The 21999-nt window shown below is 38.8% G+C and overlaps 1 protein-coding gene and 1 non-coding gene across 15 annotated transcripts in view; both read right to left on the bottom strand.

Annotated features, from left to right (window-relative positions):
* Positions 1 to 21999, bottom strand: part of PUM1 (pumilio RNA binding family member 1) — a 126888-nt gene that overhangs the window by 36491 nt on the left and 68398 nt on the right. For 8 of the 14 annotated variants that reach the window (XM_014784075.2, XM_014784078.2, XM_014784079.2 and 5 more), the window contains 5 exons: positions 12595 to 12688; positions 11304 to 11420; positions 7278 to 7429; positions 1716 to 1854; positions 270 to 413 (listed from right to left, as the gene is read on the bottom strand). In XM_014784075.2, the coding sequence (XP_014639561.1) occupies positions 270 to 413; positions 1716 to 1854; positions 7278 to 7429; positions 11304 to 11420; positions 12595 to 12688 (646 nt within the window). The remainder of the gene's footprint in view (positions 1 to 269; positions 414 to 1715; positions 1855 to 7277; positions 7430 to 11303; positions 11421 to 12594; positions 12689 to 21999) is intronic. The other 6 variants (XM_087446410.1, XM_014784082.2, XM_014784076.2 and 3 more) reach the window with 3 other exon arrangements.
* LOC147914101 (small nucleolar RNA SNORD103/SNORD85) lies at positions 1523 to 1600 on the bottom strand. Its single transcript, XR_015555907.1, has one exon. It is a non-coding gene; the product is annotated as a small nucleolar RNA SNORD103/SNORD85 (small nucleolar RNA).

Raw genomic sequence — 21999 nt, 5'->3', positions numbered from 1 at the left:
TTAGCCTTGGACTTCTGCCAAGGGTATCATTTTGTATGAGTAATCCAACTTCCTATGCTCACAGTGCAGCAGGTCCTTGCTGCTAAGCAGCTGGTACATGCTGTCAACAGAATCAGAATCTATTGAGGTCACTTGCTTCTGCTTCTCCAAAATATCGCTGGGTAGAAATGCTCTACTGAGAATTGTCAAAGTGTATTTCAACATATTTTAAGTATGATCCGTTGTCCCCTTTAGATTTCTGACATGAATCCACTAAGATGTGAGCTCACCTGCTTGTGCTGCTGAGGAACTAATGATGACTGGGGCGGGAGCTACAAGTCGAACAGGAGCGCCAAGACCATTTCTCGCTCCGGCATTCACCACAAGGGCACCAGTTTGGTCGTAGTAAGCAGCAGGAGCCAAGACTGGATAACCTGGGAATATCAAGCCAACATAAAAGTATATGTGAAACAAACGCCCCCTGGGCACCAGCGTGTCGTAAATAGTCACAAACTCAGCTTTGGGGACAGACAGACCTAGATTTATAGCCTGGCTTCACCACTTAGATACTTTATGGACCCTGAATCGCTGGGTATCCATTTCCTCGTCTGTAAAATGAAGATAAATAATAATACGTGCCTCATAAAGTCCTCATGAAGATTAAAAGATCAATGCATGATATCCAGCACAATAAGGGGTAGTGTTATTTACCATCCGCTAAGTGTTAGAAAGGGAATTTGGTGGGACAGGGAATACTTGTGCTCTTTAAAGTGCCAACCAAGGTTATCACCAGCAACCATACACTGACAATTCTTTTTTGTTTTCTTGACTACATAAATAACAGAGGGTACAAATGATTACAATCATTGTACTTTCATACTACATAATAATCTCAGCACAAAAATCCTGCAAGGTAGCAGGAAAAACCTAGATAGGCTTCCCAACAGGATCTTTCAATCCCATATGAGATGGAATCTCCAAATCCTATTGAGCCATAGGGGAAATTACAGTTGACTTTCTAATAAAACATAAGTGTTTAGTAATTAACAGAACCAATTATGCAAGTTAAAGTTACTCAGTGAATTCATAAATAGATCAGTTTATTTGGCTATGCTCCATGGTCAGTAAGAATCCATAACCTCATGCTGACGTCTCACAAGGACCTGTTTCAAAGGCAAAACCTCAAACTATATTCAATCCATGCAAAGAAGAGGACCAGGTGACAGTGAGCCAAGAATAACATATATTCAAGACATATATATATCAATCACAGGTAGGCAGCTACAAAGCACCTCTACTGTTGATTCAGGAGAAAACCTAGAAATGTAAGAGATGACTCTATGAAGAAATACTAGGAATTTCTTCCTAATAATACTGTTCAAAGACATCAGCACAAAGACCAAAGTTTTGGAGTGATGCTAAAGTAGCCTGGCCACTCCTTCTATCCCTAATCCTGAGGGAGAAAATAGATCATCATCAAAGGAAAACAGTACATTCCAAGCAGTATGTGGAGGTTCACATATCTCCAACATGTAAGATTAAGACTGGCTCAGAACAATTAGGTGCTCTCATCAACGAACTATGGTCTAAGTGAGGGCAAGTGAATGTCATCCTTGCCAGTCCCCAAATCATGACAAGCCTAAGCGAGCTGAAAGTACTGCTGGTTCTCTTCTGAATCTCCCCCAACAAGCAGACTTTTTTTTCTTAAAGTATTAGGAACCACAATGCAGCCTCACCTGGCATGCCTGCAGCCAGTCCTTGTCCAAAAGCAAGGGCAGAATTCACTGCTGCAGCTGCCACTAGTGGATCTGTTTGCTGTCCCTGCTGGTTCTGATTTGGAGTCAAAGGACGCTGGCTGGCTCCTCCACGGAGAACCTGGGAGACAGAAATAAATCAACTACTTTCTTCTCATTAGCAATACCTAAGACCCACCACGTGCTTACGTTGGGTCGACTTTTAAAAATTAATGGTTACACACGACTTTTCCTATAATGATTTTATATGGCATGGCTGTTAGGATAAAAATTCAGTTAACAACATCTCATATAATGAAATTTCATTCTACCATTCTTAAACATATTACCTTTATAACCAGCCAAAAGCATATAAAAGTGATGATTCATTCATTAATCAAATAGTTAATGCCTACCATCTGGCAGGACTAAAGCAATGAACAAGACAAACAGAGCCCCTGCCCTCTTGGAGCTTTTATTCTAGTGAATGAGACAGACAACAAACAGTAACTCTATAATATAACGTCAGCACTCTGACAAAAAAAGGGTGAAAAAAGAAGAGGACGATGGAGTGGGGGAGGGGGTCTCAATAGGATGAACAGGGATAATTCACCCACAGTTAAAATATCTACATCTTAAAAAAAAAAAAAACAGCAGACAGAAGAAGTTATATTTTCTTCATAGAATATGAGAATGTTTTCTCTACCCTATAACACTATTCCCATTCATCAAGGCCCAAATGAGCTCACCAGATTTGATTTAGGAGGCTTCTGACCTGACTGTTTCTATTTCTCCTCATAAATTCCACAAACACACAGCAATCTAAATAGACATGAGTGTCTGTCAAGAACACTGACATTTCAGTGCAGAATACCAGTTCTCCCACTGTGATAAAGGATCTACTTTTTATTAATGAAACACAGGTACCAAGATGCTGGTAATCATTCCTATTCCAAATGCTCAAAGAATCTATTTCACCAGATCTATATACTCCAAGTAAAAATGCGAAACTGAAACTCACAGACCAAGGCTAAAACCACCCAAGTTTATAAACAATGCATTTTGCAATGTTTTCAAAGGCAACGTTCTTATCATTTTCACTATCACTTTGCTATGTATAAAAGTTAGACACGTGGTCGAGAACCTGCGTACAGAATATTCTTAGCAAAAACATTTGGTAAAAAATGTAAAAGGGGGGGGGGGGGCAGCCGGGTGGCACAGGGGTTAAGTTTCCACGCTCCACTTAAGCAGCCCAGAGTTCATGGGTTTGGACCCCGGGCATGGACCTACACACCGTTCATCAAGCCATGCTGTGGCAGCGTCCCACATAAAAAATGGAGGAAGACTGGCAGAGATGTTAGCTCAGGGACCATCTTCTTCAAGCAAAAAGTGGAAGACTGGCAGTGGATGTTAGGGCCAATCTTCCTTACCAAAAAAAAAAAAAAAAAAAGTTAAAGAGAGGGGCTGGCCCCATGGCTGAGTGGTTCAAGTTGCACGAGCTCCACTTCAGTGGCCCAGGTTCGCAGGTTCAGATCCCAGGTGCAGACCTACATTACTCACTAGCCATGCTGTGACAGCATCCCACATACAAACTAGAGGAAGACTGGCACAGATGTTAGCTCAGAGCTAATCTTCCTCAAGCCAAAAAAAGAGGAAGACTGGCAACAGATGTTAGTGCAGGGCAAGTCTTCCTCAGCAAAAAAAAAAAAAAAAAAAATATATATATATATATATAAAACAGACACACCACCAACAATCAAATATTTATTAAATGAGCATAAGGTGAACAACACTGTCCATACCGGCAAGAAGAGACGTGTAAACACTTAATTTACCCAAAGGCTCTTATTTCCTTATCTGTTAAAGTGGTGAGAGTAATAGCTGATCTTGCAGGTTTCTTGGGAGTATTAGAATTAATGTCTGTAAGGCACAACACCTGGTACCCAGGAGATAATCAATAACCAACAGCTAACTACTATTAAAATATTAGGCAATTTATTTCTCTTTATGACCTAAAGAATCTAATGGACTTTACGAGAGGAGTGCTTCAATGCAGAGAGAGAAGAGTCAAGGGGGGCTGCACAGGTGAGTGCTTACAAGATGACTAACCAATAACCCAGAAGAGCTCTTACTCTAGGAAAAGTAAACAGCATGTACAGAGATATAGCAAATACTAATAGTTCAAGAACTAATAAAACATGAATGAAAGCATCGTTTTCGTAGGACATAATGACCTAGGCTTGTGTTTGATTAGCAGTTGTGTGAAAGGTCAGGGGACAGGGGAATGGACAAGGTGCCTGAAGAAAGAGGTGGTCCAGACTACTGAGTCCTGTTTTAATGAGGAGAGTTAACTTGTTTCCTTTTTGTTCACTCTCTAGAAATTTGTGTGGTACCTTGATGATAAATCAAAGTTCTTAAGTCAGCCACCAAAATTCATATATTTTAATTTCATCAATAGCCATCAAGTCTGGATTTTATGGGAAACCAATATATAAAATATCACAAGTAACATTTTAACATCTAATAAAATAAACAAAAATGACTGAATATCTTATTTGTAAAACACTATCCTAGGAGTTGGTTTACTACCTATCTTCACAATGCAAAAGCTGTTAAATTCAAATTTCTTTTCAAAGGTGCTCACAAACTCAGCATTTGACATCTACCAATACTTAATAAGCAACTATATGCTCAATGGGGCTATTTTAATTAATAATCATTCATCCTTCTATAGTTCACCATGCTTGCTGGAATCATCATCTACACAGTTTTCCCCAATCTAGAAAGTTCTGAAGCCATTCTAAACTCTTTTCTCTCAAAACGCAATATCCAACACCAAATCACCAAGTTTGCCAGCTGTGCTTGGATTCAAACCAACACCTAGGATTTTTTCTTTAACAAACATTTTGAAATAGAAGAGAATCAAATTTTTATCAAGTGTCAAAGGAACCTTCAAAAAGGAGGAAAAGGGAATCAGAAGTAAGATGGAGCGGCTGGAATGTGACGGATTCTGCTGAAAGTTCCAGCAATTAGATTTGGAATAATTAGTGTGCTGAGAACAGAACAAATGCTTTCTGGTAAAAATGTAAAGGCCAACAACGCCAAAAGCAAGGTTTTAAAGGGCCTCTCATTTCCATGACTACGACAAAGGAGTTCATTAGGAAAATCCTGTTTTCCTAACATAACTTAAGCCAGAAACTGGCAAAAATAACATTGGAACTAAAATCTGGCACCTTATTAAAAAGTAATGCTAATAACTTTTTCATAGTAGGGTTTATAACTGCATATGACAGAGAAGTCTAAAAAGCAAATGATTATCACACCCATTTTATAGTGAAGGAATCTACATTCGGAGAAGTTATGCAACTTGCCCTAGGTGCAACCAGTTAGTGATAGAACAAACCCAGATCTGAGGTTTTCTATAACTGCAGACATCACAATATGGTCAGAAAACAGCACGAGTTGTGAAATCATAGACTTGTGTTCAAATCTTAACAACTTAATATTTGTGTGACCCTGAGCACACAAATGCCATTTCCTCAATCTTATGATGGGAAGTCAGATAATCTATTTATTAGAATTAGAATAAGTAAAAGAATTATATGCAGAGCACTTAGCTTTAAATAGAAAGTTTTCAATAAGACGTATTTATTACTATTTTTCTCGTTCACTCTATTAGAGCTCAATTTAAAACACGGCAATTACTTTATAGTCTTCCAAATCCACAATGACTTGGCAGCCATTTAAACACAAAGATCATCACACAAATAAATACCAACTATCCACAGAGTAGCTATTAAGAAAATTTAATGATAGACATCACCTATTCTGTCAACAAACTATCTGCGGAATTCCCTTAAATACCTCATACTAGAATTGTATCTACTGAAAAGAAAATCATCCAGTAGCTTCCAATATCTTACTATTTTTATACAAACTAGCTAGAATTTCAAGACCTGTGTTTTTCCTATAATTTTGTGGAATCTAAAAAATTAAACATACACTCTCTTAGTGAGACTGATAAAAAGCAAAGAATTCTTATTTGGATCATATCATATGTACACATATGAGCATGGTGTTTTGCCTCAAAAGATAGCTTTAATTTGACAATGCATATCAAAAGCCTAAAGGTAAATGCTCATTTTATTTGCTCGAAAAAAATTTCATTTCTAGGAATTTATTCCACGGAAATAATCACCAACTTATGTAAAGGCTATTAATCAGTCTTATTTATAACACAAAAATATTGCTAAGTTAAACATCAAATAATAATGGACTGGTCAAAATAAAGTATGGGATATTCTTTGATGGATTTAAATATAGCTAGTAAATGTTATTAAAAAGAACATTAAAAGGCCGGCCCCATGGCTTAGTGGTTAAGTGCGCGCACTCCGCTGCTGGCGGCCTGGGTTCGGATCCCGGGCACGCACCGACGCACCGCTTCTCCGGCCATGCTGGGGCCACGCCCCACATACAGCAACTACAAGGATGTGCAGCTATGACATACAACTATCTACTGGGGCTTTGGGGGAAAAATAAAAAAATTAAAAATTAAAAAAAAAAAAAAGAACATTAACGCGGAAATGTGTAAAATCAGGATGTAAAACCATGTGGAAAGCATAATCCCAATTATAGAAGAAATTAAATAATAAGGCTAGAGTAATAGATACCAAACATTAATATTGGTTTTTTCTGACATGAAGATTTAGGGTGATTTTTTTTCTTTGAGTTTTCCAATTCACCACAATTTTCAGGAATACATAGGTATTATTCTAGTAAGCAGGAGAAAATGGCCTATTTAAAATAAAAAGACATACAGTCATGCGTCTCTTAAAGATGGGAATGTCTTCTGAGAAATGCGTCGTTATGCAATTGTGTCATTGTGTGAACATCACAGAGTGTACTTACACAGACCTAGATGGTAGGCTAAATGGTATAGCCTACCACACACCTAGGCTACACAGTACTAATCTCATGGGACCACCGTTGTATATGTGGTCCATTGTTGACTGAAACGACGTTACGTGGCACACAACTGTATTTAGCTTTGCAGTTAATTATCCTTTCCCAACTCAATTAAAAAGCTCTTATTCCTATAAGTTAAAACAGATATAATAGGTTTAAGATTTATAACCAATTCAATAGATGTTATAAATAAGCAATCTGAAGAACTAGTACCTCCCTTTTGATGGCAACTTAACTTGTAAGAGAGCCAAAAGTGATCTGAGATGGTGCTTAGGTTAACTATGGTATGGCAGAAAGAAAATTTCACTATCAGGATGAATACTCACTTGGCCACTTGCTAACTAAGTAGCCGTACGTGGACAATGCCCTAAGCAGTTTTCTCATATGTAACATCATGATCTCACCTAGTTACACTGACCAAGGACCTGATACATAAAAGGGATTCAACAAGCACAGTTAAGTCTGAGCCTGAACTTAGACAATGCCTGAGAGGAAACTTACCCCTTCATAGCATTTCTCTATTAGGAACAACGTTACCTCTTAATTATATATGATAACTAAAATTCACACTAAGACGGAGTAAATTTTATTTACATTTACCTGCTGCTGCCCTTGCTGAGCCTGTGGGGTGGTCTGCTGATTCGCAGAATTAGTTGCTGCAGCGGCAGCAGCAGCTTGCTGCTGGAAAAGACTGGCCGGGTAGACTCCCCAGGGAGTAACCCCGTAATACTGGTGAGGGACCACAGCTGGGCCTAAAAATAGCAAGAGAAAGACAAGGAAAGTTAGGCTAGTAAGAACCATCTCAGGATTTCCAAACACTACATCTGACTCAGCATATCCTACTATAAAATATTAACTTAAGAATATATTGATGTGTTCCAGCTAATCATGAATTCTATTTTTTAAAAACAGAAAATATTATACATGATCCCCACACCAAAGTCTCCTAGTCAGTAACACACTCCAGGACTAGAGGAAGAAGCTAGTGAAGGACAAAACACTGGAGATATCGAAAGGGAGAATTACAGATAGAAGATGGAGGGGGTGGGTTTAAGAACAGATGGAGGAATTGGCCTTCGTCAGGAAGAAGGAAAGGCGTGTTTTTCCTCCGAGAAAGAAAGGATATAGGATAGATACAAAGTTTGTTGTTAGAAGGGAAATAAATGCAGAGTTTATGCGCTTCAAGTGATGGAACAGAACAAAAGATTAAGTTGTACCCTGCTTTCAATGGTAGGATGGCACCTGAGGTGATGGATAGGGACAGGGATCCTGGTACTTCATTAGCTCCAGAAGTATGAAAATCCATCAGTCTTCTGACAACAAAACCCAGACATTCTGCTGAATCTCCACTGCTCAATTTCTAAGAGGCTTGGTTTTCCTATTTCTATCTTTAAAGTCACAAAAGTTATTCAACACAACTACATCCAGACGTTGATAAATGAAATTTTACATTTAAGTCAAAGTTGAAAACAAAACAAAAAATACAACACCTTAACTTCTTACAGACCTGCTGAGAATCCTAAACAAAACTAAGCATTTTGTTTTAAACCAAATTATCTGTTCACCTTCTTGGGCAACAAGCTACAGCTGCAGTCTCTGCCACTCAGAGTAGGCAACAGAGAAGTCACAGAGCTATGCAGCAACCTGGGTGTGGCAGAAATCTAAACCACAGAATTCTCTGAAGCTGGTGGCAAGAAACGCCAAGGCTGCATATTTGCCAACCAAGACCTGGGCCAAAGCCAGTTCCTCACATCCGCTGAAACACATCTCCAATGAGAACTTTCTTAGTTAAAGGACAGTTTAAAATATTTGCACCTTGAGTGACTAATAACCAGGCCTTCAATGGAGTTCCAAAGAATTGTTTCAAATGTATCTATTCTGACATAGTAGCTAATCCCAAAGAAACATATACCCCATTAAGTCAAAATAAATTGGTACACGTTTTTTGTTTCCCCATTTTAAGCTTCTAAAACACAAACAGTAGTCAAATTATCTCACTGTCCAATATTGCTCTGACATTTCTAATTTGGTATTTCCTGTACCTGTGGGCTTAGCCAAGATCAGGAAGCTCTGTTTATAAGGGTGCCCACTGTGAAACACTATATCTGGGTGCAAAACGAAGGTGCTGCTTAGAAAAGCTATTTTACAATGTGAGCTATTTTTTTACAATAAGCAAGTGGGTTAAAAAATTCTTAACTTATCAGAACCTGAATAGTCTAAAAACTATACCTCCAAGTTAAAGAGAGTGGTGAGCCCCCAAACTCATCTGACTAGTGTTTATGAAGTAGAGTCGGTTTAGGGCAATTGAAGAAAAGAATGAAAGAGGAAACAACACAATGAAGATCCTCCCTGTGCCTTAGTTTCCTCACCTGTAAAATGGGTGTAATAGGTGTTAGGGTGTTGCCATATCTATAGTGAGGGGTTGGGTTGCAACCTGCAATGACAGTCCCAAGGCTCCCTCAAAAGCTGACAGAGCAAACCTCTACTGTACAGACTGCTGTTACCAAAAACATTTATACTAGCCTTTAAATTTTCTCAACTGGCCTTTCTACTACTTTCCCTGTTCATGTGGCCTATGGTTGAGTTTAGGGAAATACCCCAGGGTGCATCACTAATTGAGCTTGGCTCATCAGGATGCCTGCTTCAATTCCTGTGTGACTGACATCCCCTAAGAATATGCAGTTTTGTAGTTTGGGTAGTTAACATTTCCGGTTCTGTGTGAAAGCCCTTAACTTATTTTCAGTCTGGCTAAGATGATGAATACAAAAAGCAAAACTCTCATCACCAAACTATGATCTCAGGGAGAACAAGTGTGGCACCCCTAAGACTAGTTCTTTGTTTCAAGTAACATACAGTAAGTTAGTGGAGGAAAGAAAGCACAGAGAAGACAATTCAAGATAACATGGACAATGTATCCTGTAGTGAAGTGCATGCATGGGCTTTGAGTTAGACCTGAGTCAAATCAGAACTCTACAACATTTAAATCATGTGGCCTCAAACACTACAGCTCTCTGAGCCCCAAATTCCTAATCTGTAAAATCATCATCCAACAACTCATAGGAAAGAAAAAGCACTCAGCACAATGTCTGGTAGACCGTTAATAAGGGTTCAATAAATATTAATAGCAGTTAGCAAAGCCCATTCTGCTAGGAAGAACATTCTATTTCCCCCAAAGGCAAGGGAGGCAGAGGAACTATACTACATATATTCCCATCATAACCCATGCCAAAATGTGAACAAGCCTAAAGAAAATATTAAGAAATTCTATACTGCATTTGAGTTCATAATTACAAATCGCATGCTATATAATAAGTGAAATCTTACAATAATATTTAGTCATGATTAACATAACTTGGAGGGATCTGGCCCCAAAGAATTACTTTGGAAGACATTTAGTTTGTCCTAATGTTGAATTCAATCTACTGTGCCACACAGAGTCCAATAACAAAATGCCTCATGCATATATACAGAAGCAAACAAAAACAAAGCGATAACAAGTAATAGAGAAGCAACAGGGAAGGGTTAGTAAAGGAAGGCTTTCTAGAAGTGACAATGCCAGCTAAGGGGTTTCCCAGGCAAAGAATGGGAAAAGAGAGGGCTAAGGAGACCACAGTGTGCAAAGACACAGAGACCTAAACCAGTGTGGTATTTGCAGCAAGCTAAAATCAGTTCAGGGCCGGCCCTGTGGCTTGGTGGTTAAGTGCGCGCGCTGCAATGCTGGTGGCCCGGGTTCGGATCCCGGGTGTGCATCGAGGCACCACTTCTCCGTCCATCCTGAGGCCGAGTCCCACATGCAGCAACTAGAAGGATGTGCAGCTATGACATACAACTATCTACTGGGGCTTTGGGGGGAAAAAATAAAAAATAAAATAAATAAAAATCTTTAAAATCAGTTCAGTATTGCTAGAATGTATGGTGTGAGCCAGTTTGGAGGCAGAGAAAGTGGTGTACATGTAGAGACATCCATACACAAGTCATAGAGAGATCCCTAAACATAGTGGGTCCCAATCCTCACTAACTCTCAGAATGTAATGGCGGCTTCGTAAAAATACTGATTTCAAGGAACAACATACCACCACCAGCCAAGTAGGTTGGAATGATTGGCCATGTTTGATAATAACTGCAGTATGTTATATTAGGATGGATGAGACAGAAATCAATGAAGGGTTTAAGCAAAAGGGTGAAAGGGTTAAAATTTTTGTTTGAGACAGCTTTCTTGCACAATTTAGGGGGGGTGAAGGAGAGGGGAGAAACAAGGAAATTTACGAATATGTAAGAGAGAACAGCTGCAAAAGTCTAGGTAAAGAGAAGGAGGACCCGGACTACGGCAGTCTAGAGGTAGTAGGAAGACCTGGGCAAGGGGAGAAATTCCCGAAATATATATGAGCAACTGTGGTTCCGTGGATCAAAAATACCTATAGATGAGGTAGCTGATTATTTGCCTTTGGATATGGTCAAGTCTGAGGTTACAGCTAAGCAGAGATATCCAGCTGGCAGGTAGATGTCACTGGAAATCAGGAGAGAAATCTCCACTGGAGACACAGATGTGTGAGTATAAAGAACGCATGCCCATCAAAACGACTTTTTAGCAGGTGAGAAAATCCCTCATGCAGCAGAATGTCTCACCGAGTGTTGCTGCTGCAGCCAATCCAGCTGTGTAGGGGTCCGTCCCCGGGGGAGCAGCGCTGATGATGTATGGATTGGGGACAAACGCAGCGGGAGCTAAACCTGCTGAAAACATACCTGTCAGTGAAAACACACTTGACTAAAACTGCAGCCCTACCAAATACCCACAGAGTTTGGCTATTCATTCCAGGCTGCAGGTGAGGGAAAAAGAAAAAAGAGAAGATAGGATATGTTGAGAGGAAAGAGAAATTTTAAAAAGATAAAACAATCCCTATATTAAAGATTATGATGACACTTATCGATCATCTTTTTTTTTTACCTTTGCTAAAGAATTACAATTATGTAATGTAGTTTTAAATTCAGCAGAATTTTTAAAAGACTATTAAAATTGTAACAGGCTAAAATAAAGCAATTTAAAAGACTTTGTAATGGGATGGAGGGAAGGATTTATTTCCATTTAAAACAATTTTCCAAGCAGTTTTCCTCAAAGAAAAGGTATGGGCATTTATAAAGACTACCATGTATATCCACAACTATAAATTAAACTAGACCCAGCTGAAGGCCTTTATGCCTGGCCTTATATCTAGGTTGGAAGCAAGTCTTTTCTTCCACAGCATACCACAATCCATGATTGGCAATCGCCTTTCTATTCAATCATGTCATTTTGACACATTAAAAGAAAAAATTTTTCTACTTGAACTTGTTTACACTTAGAGCACTTTGTTTCAAAGAGACCTTAAAAAGCTTGGGGAGTCAGAGGAGGTGTAGGCAATAAAACAAATATACGTATATCAAAATATTAACAATCACTATAAGAAAAGGGCAAAGCTACTTTAAAAACCAGTAACTATATGAGAATACTTTTTAAAATTTTCAACACATGCTGCTCAGAAAATGGATTTATAGGTTCTACTTGCTGCTTAATAAAATGAGAAGCTGATATATCCACAGTCTACACAACCCCAACAAGGACAGAACTATTGTTATTTAATCGATTTAATCTAATCTTACCAACAGAGTTGATACTAGTCACTAATGTAGTAAATATTTTAAATCCAGAAACAGGTAAGATAGAGCAATAGCTGGATACTAAAAAAATCTTACGATTTGAGGTCTAGAAAGTGTGCCAAAAATAAAGAATGTGGCTCAAAACAACTGAACAAGAGGAAGAGGCCATTTACTTTGAGGGATTTGTCTGGACTTTTATAAGCAGTCTACACCAGTGGGTTTCACGGCAGCCAGCTATCCTAAAATGGTGGCCAAGCCTATAATAACGGGGCTCTAGACTTACCGATGTGAGGTTGATGAGCAGCTGCTAGTGCATACTGCTGCTGCTGAGCAGCTGTCAACTGCTGGACAGCAAGCGCATTCGGTCTTTGGAAGAGCTGAGGTAAGAAAAAGACATGGTAAGGTTAGAGAAACTGTCTCATGAAATAACTTTAAAACCTCTGAATAAAAATGTCTATAAACACTTGGTTAGGCACAATACTTTACACAAAAATGTTCTCATGCTCTATTCCATTGCCAGGGTGTCATGATGCTTCATAGCTCTGTTCTCCGTCTCTCTTTCTTCACCTCAATTTGGTGCACCCAGTTCCCACGTGCCGACTACTTCATAGGTTATATGTCCCCTGACCCAAACATACATATAAATGCCAAATGGTTGTCAACAGGTCGGAGCGTCTTGCCTGATCCAAGGCACATTTAAGAATTAAACACATGTACTACAAAATGACTTACCACGTTGCCCCCAGTGCTGTTGTTTCCTTTCACTTCTTTCAAGACCCTCACAAACACTCTGAATTAATCCTCACCTACTCATATTTTGGAAAGGAAAACAAAAAGTATTCACTTCATCCTCTGGCTGCCTCTTCTTGGGGAAATGATATTGAATACCTTCCTCAACTAGTAGCTTATTATAATGAGTAAAGTGAACGACTGCTCAACTTTTGGGGATTCCCGAGTTTCCTAGGAAGCAGCTGTACTTCAACAGAAATACAGAACAACAGAAATACAGGTGCTATTAACAAAACTTGAATTATGAGCTCAGACCTGGCACACTTCTTAGTTCCCAAGACAAGGAGTTCAAAGGCCTTGACACTAAGAATAGCCCAAGATCCTACCTTAATACAAAGTCAATCATTCACTCATTCATTCTACAAATATTTATGAAACAAATAATACCTGCTAGGCACTGTGCAAGGAACTGGGGATACAACATTGAATAAAATGTTCATACATTTTAGTATGAATACTATTGCTAAAAGAAAGGGGATGCTGGTAACCTGATTGGATTGCCTTGACGAGCCTCCTTCCAAGGAGTCATACTGAAGACTTCTTAATTGCTGAAATCAGACCGAGAGCACTCACTGAAGGGACCTCCCTAGAAAGGACCTTCAACCTACCTGCTCTTTCTACAGGACTTTTCAACAGCTCACCTGACATCACTAAATGATATATAACAGACACCATGGATCTTCAATTACAGATGTCCTCATGAAGAGTTCTGTTTGTTTCAGATATTAGGAGATAATGTCATTCCACCAACTCAGCTTAATTACCGTCACAACTGGATTTTTTTTTTTTTTTTTTTTTTTTTTTTTGCTGAGGAAGATTCACCCTGACCTAACATCTATTGCCAATCTTCCTCTATTTTGTATGTGGGCCGCTGCCACAGCATGGCCACTGACGAGCGGTGTAGGTCCACAACCGGGAACGCAACCTGGGCCACCAAAGCGGAGCACCAAACTTAACCACTATGCCACGGGGGCTGGCTTTTCAATGCTGTCCTAGGTGGTGGAGAGACTTTATCCCATGATTTGGCTACTCCTATGTGTCAAAAATGAGTTGGCTTATTTTAAATAAAAAGAAAAGAAAAGGTAAATATTTTGAACATACTGGCCAACTTCACCTGTTACTTCCCTTTCTATATAATCACCTTTCTAAAAACCAGAGTAAAATTAGTCTTTGCTTTTACAGTATGAATGTCAAAGGTAACCATGTACAGATTTCAAAAATACTTTAGAGCTTTTTATTTTCAAATGTTAAAGAAAATAAAAATTTCATTATGATGCTGATAAACAGCACTACTTTTTAGGCATTGATTCAATATCAAGTCTTCAAAAGAAATACTGGAATCTACTGACAAACATATCAAAACAATTGTTCACTCCAGGAAGGGAGCCAATCATTATTATTTCCTAGCTATGATCTTGTGATTTTTGCCAAGTTGGTTTCAAATTTCTGTTTTACCTAAAGGACAGCATCTTGTAGTATTCCTGACAGACAGCAGTCCACCCAAGAGGGGCAGCCAGGACAGAGAAAACAAGTAAAATAGTGGAAAGTTATTTATAAAACTTTTCCGAGGTTGTAAAAATACCTCATAGTTCCACTAAATATCTACTATCTCTTCAATGGGTCTCTGGAATTTTCCTAGCCTAAAACCCTTTGAAATATTTAACATCTCAGACATTGCTCATGCTAGCCTCTTCCCTCTATCCTTCTCTGCCCTGCTAACAAATAAAATAACTCATTTTATTCAACGAACTTTTTTTTGAGCACCTATTATTAGCTAGGTGCTGTGATGTAGAGATAGGGAAATAAAGCTGTTGTGTTCAGAACACAACTCTTAAGGTTATCTTTATTTATTAACCAAAAACAGTACTCCAAGGCCATTCTACCTGACTTATCCTCACTTCATATATTTTTAACATTACATGTAACTCATTATATGTATGTGTATTGTATCTGTAAATATACAAATACATAGTGTGTATGAATACCATAAAAGTAATCATTCTGCATCACATTAGCTTGTGGTTCTCACCACCACGTTAGCACACTTTGAGAGTAGGGACTACTACTTTTAACTAAAACATACAGGCCCTACAAGAGCTCCCATACATCCTACATTTGAGAGTTGATTAATATCTCAGTGATTAGAGTGAACAGAGAAAGAATTATTTCCTTGAGTGCATTCTACAGTAAACAATTAACAAAAGTAAATTATGCATCTACAGCAGGCAGATTTGATTACAGCATAGATTACAGCAATTCTGGCACATTCTCTTTATGTAAATGGTCCAATAGTAACTGGAAATACAGAGTATTCAAAACCAAATTGGGTAATTGGCAAGTAATGGATTCCAAAGGATCCTGAAAAACTCTACATTTGTAGAGTTTTTGCCCAGCCATCTGGTGGGCAAAGCACTGAGCTCTGTTAACATTTTTATGATTTTCCCAAAGCAAGCCAATCGTAACTGAGAAACAATACTGTGAGATTTGGAGAAAATGCTTATTTTAAGGTCAGTATAATGATAAATGTGCCACTATTGATTACAATTTACTTGGGCAGAATTCATAAGTTGTTCAAGAGACTGAATGCAGGGGAAAATATCTCAACTATTTCAAGCTTATCAAGGTTCCTAATAAATACTGAAGGCATAATTTGGGAACGATATAAGCAAGCTGGTTTGACCCCCTTCTTTGTCACTACATAACCGTACAAAAGATACCCTGGAGGGTTTTTATTCCAGAAAGGAATCTGGGCAGTCAAAACCACTCAATATACTGACTGACATACAGCTGGCATCTTATAAAAGATAGCTACTGTTTTTATTACTACTGTTATCAATAATAACTGTTGGCATAAAAACACAGTTGTTGAGTTTTCAGAATCTGGAGGAGTAATATATATTTTAAGTATGGAGTTAGCGAATGTGATGGTCTACTCCCCCCGGCCCGCCCAATAAAATGTATTGCCAGCCCCGGGTTTTTACCAGTTTAAAGCAATATGCATAGCGGATAGGGGAGAAGAGCACTGACTCTAGGGCCAGAAAGCCTGGATTCATATCTCAGCTCCACCTCTGACCTCCTATGTGACGTTGAGCAAGAGAATCTCTCTGTGCCTCATTCTCCTCCTCTCTCTAATGGGGACAACACAGATAAGTCTAACTCAGAAGGTTGCTATAGGTATTAAAATTAATGCACGTAAAGCACTCAGAACAGCCCTTTATGTGTGATGTTCTTTCTGATGAATGGGGAGAGGGCCCCCACAGAGACACAACCTTTCCATGAGTCACCTCTTACAGCTCCTCCTTCAACAAGGCAGCCCAGCATGTGGCAAGCAGAGGGCAAGACTCTTCCGAATCAGTGTTAAAGTCAAAATCTCACTGAGTTCATGAGCACCAACTGCTGTCAGCAGGTCACAAAGATAACAGGGAAGACAGAAAAACCTTTTGTGTTTTTGTTGTTGATGAGTACTTTTTACAATATACTCCATACAGAAAAACTACGAATGCAGTTGAATTTGAAGGTGAGACAACTCCACATACTAAAGGCTTTGTGTTTCTAGTACTAGGTCCAAAGGAAACAACCTGGAGCCAGAAACCAAAATATAGACGTTTGCACAGCTTGTAGTATAAGACCTTCAGTAAGTCTCTTAGCTTCATGTCTTAATTTTCTTATCTGTAAAAATATAATAGCTGTCCTACCTCATGGGTCTCTTGTCAGGATTCACAGAGAAAAACCCTTCAAAATACTAAAAATATTACATCAATAATGGGACTATAAATTATTAAGAAAAAAGTGTATCTTGGAGCCAGCCCGCAGCACATAAATTTTGTGATAGTTTGCTACTGTTTCAAACTTCCAGATCAAAGCTCATTTTTTACCAGGTTATTTGAACAACTGCAATGATCAGCTAACGATTTAATGATTTTTGGTTTAATAAATCAGGCTGCCAAATTTTTTAAAAAGAAAAAATTCTTCACATTTCTTTAGCAGTTGAAGAATCCGATTCCAAAATAAATGATTTCTAAATAAGATGAGAAAAACAAAACATATCCTTCCACCAAGTAAATAAATCTTCTGAGGAAAATCATATCATAAAATTTCAGCAAAGTCAAATAATAATAAAGATAAGCTTCAAATGACCAAATTGCTAGCTAAAGTCAGCACTTGAACAGTGACTGTACACATGACACTGACAGAATAGTTTTTCTCTCATTTGTAAATTGAAAAGAAAGCCAAGAATATTAAATACCTATATTAAAACTCTGCAGGGCCGGCCCCATGGCTTAGCAGTTAAGTGTGCGCGCTCCGCTACCGGCGGCCTGGGTTCGAATCCCAGGTGCGCACCGACGCACCGCTTCTCCAGCCATGCTGAGGCCGCGTCCCACATACGGCAACCAGAAGGATGTGCAACTATGACATACAACTATCTACTGGGGCTTTGGGGGGAAAAAAAGGAGGAGGATTGGCAATAGATGTTAGCTCAGAGCCGGTCTTCCTCAGCAAAAAGAGGAGGATTAGCATGGATGTTAGCTCAGGGCTTATCTTCCTCACAAAAAAAAAAAAAAACTGTGCAGACACTTGGCTTCATAAGAATGACATTTAATCACTATCGTATCTTTTAAAAGCAATGCATGCCAATTTCCTCTCCCATCTGATAAGGGTTACAAAGAAATGAATAAAGTGCTTCAATTATGATTTTCAGAGTATTTTTTCTTTGTTAAAATTCATGCTTAGCAGGTGAGAGTTTTATTAGTACATCAGTATACAATTTCGTAAAACATGCTACATTAGGCTATTTTTAGATTTACGGAATTCTAAATAAAGAACATCAACAATCAACCTGATTAATTTATACAAACATAATATCCTGGATTTGGTTTCTGCTATATATTATTGTAATATAATGAAACCTACTAATAATTTTCTAAAATATACTTAGAGAAATATAGATAACTGTATAGTATATTGAAAGAATTAAAATACAGAATATTAAATAGGGGTCAGCCTGGTGGCATAGCAGTTAAGTTCGCGCCTTCCGCTTTGGTGGCCCAGGTTCGCCGGTTCAGATCCTGGGCGCAGACCTACTCGCCGCTCATCAAGCCATGCTGAGGCAGCAACCCACACAGAAAAGCTACAACTCTACAATTATGATATACAATCTATGTACTGGGGTGGGGGGCGGAGGCGGGGATTGGCAACAGATGTTAGCGCAGGGTCAATCTTCCTCAAAAAAAAAAAAAATTAAATAAAGAATATTACTCAAGCATCATAACACAAAATGGCATGAACACATTATATATGAACTCTTCACTGTGTTTTCCAGGATTAAGGAGAAGACAAAGAGGGGAAAGTGAGGAAAAAGAGAGAATACTCCACAGATATAAATGAGCATTTCAAACTACCCTAAATTAGGGGTTCTTAACCCTGGATCTTCGTACCTGGGATGGGTTAAATTATCTTTATTTTCATAAAAGTTAGCACGTCCTTCAATTATGATTGTAGGCAACAAATCACACTAACATTAGCAATACGTCTGTGACTTAATCACCAATAGAAATCACATATTTTCACGTTACTTTATGATTGTTAGACATCTCAAAATCTTGTTTATGCTCATTGTAATAGCCAGTACACCTAGTTCTATTTCATGCATCATAATGATAAAGAAGCAAAGACATCATTAAATCTGTTGTTAAATATTTTTACAGCTATTTTTATGTAACTGGATTCCTTTGTAATCCTACTTACTTTGTACATTTTAAAAGAATATTCTAAGAATTCAGTCCACAGATCTCACCTAACTGTTAAGGGGTTCATAGCACAAAAAAAGGAATCTCTGCTCTAAATAACCTCTTAGAAAGTTAAGTTTAGGATTAACAGTGACTAGGCAAGTAACTTTACCCAAAACTCAAAGTATCCCTAAGTACCATTAAGTTTGTAATCAACTAAATGAAAATTACCTTTTCTGTATTTTTAGGCTGCTCTACATTACATTATCTCAATATAAGCTGATATTAACAGTTTTATGAAACCAACTTATTAGACCAAATCAAAGCCCTGATTAAAAGGAAATAGGACACACGAAGGAATGACTTATTTTGTCAATTTCCAAAAAAAAGTCCCTCATAAAATCACAAATAAAGCTACCCTACCTATTGTAGCAAATAACTCAAAACTAAAAAAAAAAAAAAAAAAAATGATTAGTCTTTGATACCCATTTAAGAAAGCCAAGACAAAAGAGCAGAATGTACAGAAAAATATGTGCCACACTGGATCTCTGGTTCTATCCTCACAATCATTAATCCTGTCTGGGACTCAGGCCTGGCTCTCAAGGCCTCTGTGACCTGAACTCAATCACCAAGGGCATCTATCTCTTTTTCCCCTTCTACATGTATCTTCTACTCTTGTCAGCCTAAGACCACACCACGGTCATGTCCATCTCTATACCTCTGCTCTCTTAACTGCAGCAATACACACTCCACTTGTCTTTCAAGTTAGGTCTATGCAACCTTGGTCCTCATCAAGCCCTCCCCTGGTATGACAGCATTCCTGACCAACCAACTTAGCACTTAGGTTCTCAACTGTTCCACTATTGTCTCATGTATGATAGCCTTACTATGAACACCAACTCTGTTCACTATGGGCAGAACCTAAGGTTCCTGGAAGGACACAACAGTCAACAGTTAATTGATTAATATGGGTAAAAAGAATGTCCAAAACTGCTGCTAAACCAACACTCAGCACAAAAAACTAAACCATGATAATTGAGTCATTCCCTCTTAACAATATCTTGTCATTGCCTATAAGGCAGCAAAGTCAGTGAGACCCACAACACAACCTATGCAACCTCACAAGTCAGTCTTCTTCAACCTCAACCACCACCTAGCGTGACTGCTTCTACATTATCTACTGAACACATACCTGTTAATTTCTAATTTTAAGCCTTTAATTTCACTATTTCCTCCACTGGAATTTTCCTTCTTTTGCTGACATAAACAACTCTTTCAAGGCACAGCTCAAGATCTCCTCTTCCAGAAGTCTTTCCTTCCCCAGAGAACAGAGTACACTCTGCTCTAAGGTTCGCTCCTAGGACACGGGCATGAATGGTCTCATCACTTGTCATCAACCATTTCCTTACACTATTTAAATGATCAAATGAGCCACAATAACTAAACTGAGAGCCAGGGGGTAGGGGGGAGCCTGTTTCATTCATGAAAGATATGCTTGGCTACAGGTGGGAACAAAAAATGCAAACAGGAGGTTATAATCTGCAGTCCACAGATCTGTGATCTCCCTGAAGTTATCCACAAAATTGAGTGTCAAAAGAAGTTATGTACATTTTTCTGATGAGAGGACCATGGCTTCTGATTAGACGGCAACAGAGGGCTACAACCCTAAACAAGTTAAATACTGATCCAGGAGGTAAATTTCCTGGATATTAAACAGGTCCAGTTATTTGTATCTGAAGGACAAGGTAGTGGGCTAGGTCTAAAGGACTCGCATATTAGAATACATGCTAGGCCTCCAAGAGTGGCCTCCATACCTCTTAGAAGGCTGGTTTCAAACTTTAGTTTTGGGAAGAGTATTAAATACGGGAGATGTTCTGAGATATTATAATAGGGATATGGAAAAAGTTCCCTGAAAACTTGGTCTGCTAAAGCAAAGCAGAAGACACAGAGGAGACAAGACCCAGACCTTATTCTCAAGGAGTTTACGATTTAACAAGAGCTATTAGTAAGTAGTCATAACACAAGGCAGAATATGGTGACTCCTTTTCTTAAGGAAGCACAAAGCACTATCGAGTTCTAAGGAGACAGACATGACAACTTTCTGATTTGGAGATCAAGAAAGCTAACAGCACTGAACCTTCAAGAATGAGAAAAATTTAAATTAGTAGATGGGCCAGCCCCGTGGCTTAGCGGTTAAGTGCACGTGCTCTGCTGCTGGCGGCCCGGGGTTCGGATCCCGGGCGCGCACCGACACACCGCTTCTCCGGCCATGCTGAAACCGCGTCCCACATACAGCAACTAGAAGGATGTGCATCTATGACATACAACTATCTACTGGGGCTTTGGGGAAAACAATAAAATAAAATTAAAAAAAAAATTAGTAGAGGGCCGGCCCCGTGGCTTAGCGGTTAAGTGCGTGCGCTTCGCTGCCGGCGGCCCGGGTTCGGATCCCGGGTGCGCACTGAGGCACCACTCCTCCAGCCATGCTGAGGCCGCGTCCCACATACAGCAACTAGAAGGATGTGCAGCTATGACAGACAACTATGTACTGGGGCTTTGGGGGAAAAATAAATAAATAAAATCTTTAAAAAAAAAAAAAAATTAGTAGAAATGGGAAAGGGCTTAAAATGTGATGAAAAGCAAAAGGGTAAGAAAGATTGGAGGGATAAAAATGTAAGAACAAACACCAATCTCCAGTAAAAAAAAAAAAAAAAAAAAAGGACCTTTCTTTCTTAACAACTACTGGCTTCTATCAAAAGGCTTTGAGAGATTAAGGGTCTTGAAGATACTTAGGAGTCTTGAGCCAATGGTTCCCAGGCAATGCTACTGGGGCACCCAGTACTAGAATGTGTACAACAATCTACTCAGAAAAGCAAGAATTATGGGCCCATGGAATAAAACAACAGTGATCACATCATATGATGGTGGTATATCTTTGTAACAATTCCCCTATGTTGCAGCAACCAACACATATATGGGAAAAGCCAGAACCCAACAATAGTTAAACTTTCAAAATAACAACGTTCACTTTCAAAAATTGCTGAAATGGGATATGTGGTGAAGGTACCCAAAGTTTCATAAATCTGAGTGGGTGCTGTCTTTAAGGTAATCGTGTCAACTACTTGTGGGTATGCACAAGTACATTTCTGTCCAAGTTCTAATAATTATCCAAT

The sequence above is a fragment of the Ceratotherium simum genome, chromosome 22 (assembly GCF_057802395.1).
Source record: "Ceratotherium simum simum isolate JZ-2026a chromosome 22, ASM5780239v1, whole genome shotgun sequence".
Lineage (NCBI taxonomy): Eukaryota > Metazoa > Chordata > Mammalia > Perissodactyla > Rhinocerotidae > Ceratotherium > Ceratotherium simum.
The sequence above is the reverse complement of the archived record's forward strand: the minus strand, read 5'-3'. Positions and strand labels throughout refer to the sequence as shown.